The sequence below is a fragment of the Hyperolius riggenbachi genome, chromosome 10 (genome assembly GCF_040937935.1).
Source record: "Hyperolius riggenbachi isolate aHypRig1 chromosome 10, aHypRig1.pri, whole genome shotgun sequence".
Taxonomy (NCBI): Eukaryota; Metazoa; Chordata; class Amphibia; order Anura; family Hyperoliidae; genus Hyperolius; species Hyperolius riggenbachi.
Window position 1 is genome coordinate 60,169,288 of NC_090655.1, and position 6,000 is coordinate 60,175,287.

Consider the following 6,000-nt stretch of genomic DNA (forward strand, 5'->3'; position numbering starts at 1 on the left):
GAGGGGCATAGATTTCTGTATCCTAGGAAGAAGGGTTTTTTTTGTGTAATGAATCACGAGTGGCAGATGAGTAATCTTAAGGTGGCCACTAACGATCCAATTTCTACCGAAAAATCGTTCGAGCGATCAGATAATTATTCTGATCGGAAGAAAAATCGTTCACTACACCATCAACAAACCAATCTTTGCTTCCCATCTATCACAACCTACTAGAAAAAACAAATTTTGGTTTGACCAAAACCAAAATCGGACGACTATTCTTTTAATCGATCGTAATAGATTGTGTCATCAATAGAGATTATTTACAACCAATCCAATCAGAATTTTTTGATCGCTCAAACGATTTTTCGCTAGATATTGGACCGTTGGTGGCTACCTTTATGTGTGCAAGTAGAACTACGCTGTAAGTCATGTACACACTAGATTTTAATTCCAAAACAAACATGTAATAGTCTTGAAAGAAAATCCAGAAGTTACCACAGCAGAGAGATCTTGGTAAATAAAGTGTAGTGTCTTCAGATGAAACCTAGATACATATATACATGATGATTTTATAATCCTGGAAAATTAAAACAGTTGAGAAACAATCATCCACAACACCTTGGAAGATTAATCACTTTGCCTTCATGCAATCTATGAGGCAATTAACCAAATCTTTTAACATGCAGAACTATTCCACATTAGCTGCGGTACACAACCTCCAACAGAGCAGAGACATGTGGAGAAACTACATAACAGATCTAACGGCAAACCGTCAGGAATTACAAGGATGATGAAATAAAGCCAGTTATCAGCTGAAGGCAGAAAACATAGGTGTGTAACCTCAAACCCCCGTTCCACAGATTCTGACTGGCAAAGATAAACCTAGTCTACTCATTTCCCTTTCAAGACAGCAGAACAAGTACGGTACCATACTGATGTAACCTGCCATACATGTATCACTTGAATAAAATCTGCCAGACATCTATTAATCCCCGAATAACCAACTTTTGAATTTAAAAAAGTTTCTGGCAGTATACCCAAGGAAGATTTCTGTTCTTAAAAAGGAGAGCCCAAGGTGGGCTCAAAAAAAAATGAAAAAAGTAGGCTACCTGATCCACAGGGCTGAACGGATCAGGTAGCCGCAAATACCGCCGCTCCCATAGGCCGCAATGGCCCACTTTCGCGACCTCTGGGTCATGACGCTGCACTGAGAGACTGTCTCTCATAGCGTGCAGGGAGGCGGGGGAGCGGCAGGAGGTGTGGCCAGGTGAGAGCTGCCCAATGACAGCTCAGGAAACCCAGCAGGAACGCCTCTGGCTGCCGTTTTGAACAGAGAATTCCTATCCCCTGTATTTACCTCCGAGTTGGCAACAAATTTTGACGCTAAACTCAAAGAGCTATAGTGCGGCGGTGGGGGAGGGGGGGCGCAGAGAGCAGCTGTTGGGAGACACAGAGACATGTCATGGGTCATGTCCCATCTGCCCACCCAAAAAATTCACCTCGGGTTCTCTTTAAATAGAGATTCATGCTCCCATGATAATTACCCACCTGTGTCCCCTCAGCACAGTCTTGCTACCACAAGATGCAGATAATGACACTTATTTCAAATCTGAAGACTGGCTTTAAAGTGGGCTAAAACTGACAAAACAATCACGAATAAAATGTGTGCACAAGGAATATGGTCGGTCTACAAATTACTAATTCCCAAAGTACAGTTTATCTGCTCTGAAAGCTGCCATTGCATTTTACTGCATAGCGGCTATATTTATATATTAGAATGTATCCAGTGAACACTTCTCAGCTCTCTCGGGTTCTACAATGTGTGCACCTTCAGTGTCAGGCGACTCTGACTGTATAGTTATTTTAGCAAACAAAGGAATGTAAACAAAAGATAATGTTACCACCTCTTCAGATGTGGCTAGAAGCCTTCCACTGAAGCAAGGAGCTTTCCACTGAAGGTGCTGCGTTTAACTGAATGCAAATGTTTTTGTGGTAGTAGATTTTATGCTGTAAATAATCTTTGAGAACAAAGGAGGAAATATTGGCGTTTCATAACACTAAAAAGCCATTCCTGTGGCCTACCTGGTATGTTGGCATTTATCTCAACTGGGTTTTCTATTTCCATAGTGAATGATGGGTGCCCTTAAACCAAGAAAAGAGATCTGGAAAAACAAACAAAGTACAGTTAGATATATACACATAGAACATAAATGGAAAAGCAGTCTTACAATGCGTGTCACCAGCCACAGATTATATAGCAAACACATCAATCAGCAGCTCTCAACACAGTAAGAAAGCAAACTCACACCCTCTGGTACCATTGTACTACGCTGCAGCTGAGAACAGACTGAGCACAGTCAGCGACAAGCAAGCATGTCCCTTATCAGCATGTCAGGAAAGGTCCTCAGCTTTGCTGTGGGATTAGGATCTCCGACTGCTAGGAGATGTGCAGCCTACACAGCCTACACAGCAGAGCAGAGGGCCACTGGCAACACCGAGAAGTATTGTGTTATGAGGAGACACCATTGTAATGCATTCAGCTGCTGCTTCATGAATAGAAAATCATTGACCGACAAAATGAACTTGACTTACTAAAAAAGGTTAAATAGCAGTGGAAAGCATAAATGAACCAAGCAAACCAGGGATGCAAAAAAAAAAAAAAAAATAAATAAAAAAATAAAACTACAACATTCAGTCTTGTCTTAGATCAATTCTGACTACAGCAAGGTGTGTAAATGAGTGTGAGAGACACATGCAACACTCAAGCAAGAATTAATCTTCTTAGAATGCCCAGATGACCTTAAAATGTCATGCATACCTAAAGTAAAAATAAACTGATAATTGTTTTTTCCTTTCTGCAGTTTAATGTACAATTCAATTTTAATTTGCAGACTAGTATCAAATTTAATAGGCACAAGTTTTCTTACTTTTCCAACCTGGAATCTTTACTCCATATGGCACAAGTTTTACTGTACAGGCAACCCATGTTCTTTCCCCTTCCTGCAAGAGTAGTTGGGGGCGCATCTGCAAAATCTGAGTGGCCAGCAGGAAGCTCTGAACCTCCTATTACCATACTGTAGAATACTGAACCGCCTGTTACAATTGGCGTGAAGTACTACAAACATTTGTAGAGCACTTTTCTCCCCTAGGACTCAAAGATCATAAGCATGGCTCAAGTCAGTAATTTATTGATTGGTAAATTGTGGTACAGGAGAAGAATTCTACAAGTCCACCAATGCCAGGCTAAACAGGTGACTTTTCAGTCTGGATATGAATAACTCCAGTGATGGGGCTGTCTTTACTGGGTGTGGTAGGGAATTCCAAAGGGTAGGGGCAGCATGAGAGAATGCTCTGGCTCCAAGGTTTTGAGGTGCACCCTGGGAGTAACCCAAGTTTATGGCTCTTGCTGATCTGAGGTTCTGAGAGGTGTGGGGCAGTTTCAGCAAATCCTTCACATATCCAGGGCCAGATTTGTGTATGGATTTGACCGTAAACAGTCCAGTCTTGAAGAGTATTCTCCATTTTACAGGTAGCCAGTGCAGTGAGCGAAGAATCAATGTAATGTGACAGTGGCTGGTTTGTTAGGAAACTGGCACCAGCATTCTGTACTAATTGCAGGCGGTACAGTAGCTGAGCAAATTAATTCATTTAAACAAGGTAAGCAAATTGAAATAATAGGAGTCATTAATTAGGGATTGCTCCTCTCCACAAATGTGTATTTTCACTTTAACACACGAAGCGAAAATAAGCTAATGAAACAAAAGATTTTATTTATCCTCCTCCTAAAAATGTCTTTTTAAGATATTTCACAGCTCATTTTATTGTTTTATAGGAGAGGGAGAGAGAGAGGGAGAGAGGGAGAGAGGAGAGAGGGAGAGAGGGAGAGAGGGAGAGAGGGAGAGAGGGAGAGAGGGAGAGAGGGAGAGGGAGAGAGGGAGAGAGGGAGAGAGGGAGAGAGGGAGAGAGGGAGAGAGGGAGAGAGGGAGAGAGGGAGAGAGGGAGAGAGGGAGAGAGGGAGAGAGGGAGAGAGGGAGAGAGGGAGAGAGGGAGAGAGGGAGAGAGGGAGAGAGGGAGAGAGGGAGAGAGGGAGAGAGGGAGAGAGGGAGAGAGGGAGAGAGGGAGAGAGGGAGAGAGGAGAGAGAGAGAGAGAGAGGAGAGAGAGAGAGAGAGAGAGAGAGAGAGAGAGGGGGAGAGAGGGAGGGAGGGAGAGAGAGAGAGAGAGAGAGAGAGAGAGAGAGAGAGAGAGAGAGAGAGAGAGAGAGAGAGAGAGAGAGAGAGAGAGAGAGAGAGAGAGAGAGAGAGAGAGAGAGAGAGAGAGAGCCCATGTCTAACATCACTTCGGGAATCGGGTAAGAGAGAGAGAATACCCATGTCTAACATCACTTCGGGAATCGGGTATCCTTTGATTATGTAACCTCTTAGCATACAGAGACATGTGCCCCGACATCTTGTGTACCTGTTCCTGGCTGGGCTAATGACATGAGCATGACATTGTCACCTGTCACTTTACACATGCATGAACACAGCAGCTCACACCTCTGTCACACACACACACACACACATCAGCACATACTTTGCCCTGCAGGCCATTCTCTTCACTTCCTGCAGCCAGTATGATTAACACAAAAAAGACATCCTAACATGTGGCAGCTTTTCAAGAGGCAATCCTAAAAATGTGACAAACCACACCCATCCTATCTGGAAAGATGGAAGAAACCCCGTGCTTCTGGCTTGGTGACAGGAGAGACACAGTAAACACCTGCTACTGTAGTAATTAACTTCTGCAAGCTACTCTCTTTTCAGGATGGCGGTTTTGTTCCCTATTGGAAGCCTCATCATAGCCTAATCTCTGCCCACATTCCACACCACTGAAGCCATTCTGCACAAACAATGGTTCATTCCCACTACATGCACTGCAAGGCAGTTTTCAGTGCACACATTTTGAGCTTCCCAGCATCAGAAAGCACAGTGGCGTAGTGGTTAGCGCTCTTGCCTTGCAGCGCTGGGTCCCCAGTTTGAATCCCAGCCAGGTCAACATCTGCAAGGAGTTTGTATGCGTTAGAGGAGAACTCAGCCTAATGGTGGGATCCACACCATACAATATTTTGGCCCATTTACATGCCCGATCCATTACTTCCAGCATGTCAATCTGAGGATCGATTGACTTTATGACCGATTTCCATAGAAACGAACGGAAATTGGTCATAAAAATCGCTCAGATCGGACATGCTGGAAATAACCGATCGGGCAGGTAAATTGGACGAAAAATTGCATGGTGTGGATTCAGCATAAAGCTGGCCATACATCATACAATCCTGATTGTACAATTTTAGACAAGATACAGAACAGTTATATCACACTTCTTCTGGCAGACTCGGTGCCGAAGCTGCAGCCACTAGGGCTCTATAGGCAGTAGCAGTGTCAGCGAGTCTTGCTCAAGGTCTCCTTACTAAACAGGAAGAGCCAAGATTCGAACCCTGGTCTCCTGTGTAATGCTGGGGATACACTGTACGTCTCTGTACAGTGTATCGAGCAGCTGATGCCGGGAGCTGATAATATTCATCAGGTCCGATGACCCCACTCGATCCCCGCTGGCAGACAATGGCGGGGAATCAAGCGGCTGATAAGGAGCGCTGGCGGAGACGAGCCGGGATCGATCCGCGACACACCGGCATCGAGCCGCTTGCTCTATACCGGCACATAATCGCACCGTGTATGCCCAGCATTAGAGGAAAAGCCAGTACACTATCCAGCCAACCCAATATAAACATCTTTGCAAAAAGGGCAACTGAAGTTAGAAGGATATGGAGGCCGCCATATTTATTTCCTTTTAAACAATACCAGTTTCCTGGCTTCCCTGCTGATCTATATGGCTGCAGTGGTGTCTGAATAACACCAGAAACAAACATGCAGCTAATCTTGCCAGATCTGACAATAATGTCAGAAACACTTGATCTGCTGCATGCTTGTTCAGGGTCTATGGCTCAAGCCCAATCTACACGGTACGATTCTATTTAC

The 6,000-nt window shown here is 44.2% G+C and overlaps 1 protein-coding gene across 1 annotated transcript in view; it reads right to left on the reverse strand.

Annotated features, from left to right (window-relative positions):
* The window catches only part of PDCD4 (programmed cell death 4), an 81,975-nt gene that overhangs the window by 60,011 nt on the left and 15,964 nt on the right, over window positions 1–6,000 (reverse strand). Inside the window, exon 2 of the mRNA XM_068257925.1 lies at window positions 2,065–2,144. Within this exon, the coding sequence (XP_068114026.1) occupies window positions 2,065–2,107 (43 nt within the window). The 5' untranslated portion in view covers window positions 2,108–2,144. The remainder of the gene's footprint in view (window positions 1–2,064; window positions 2,145–6,000) is intronic.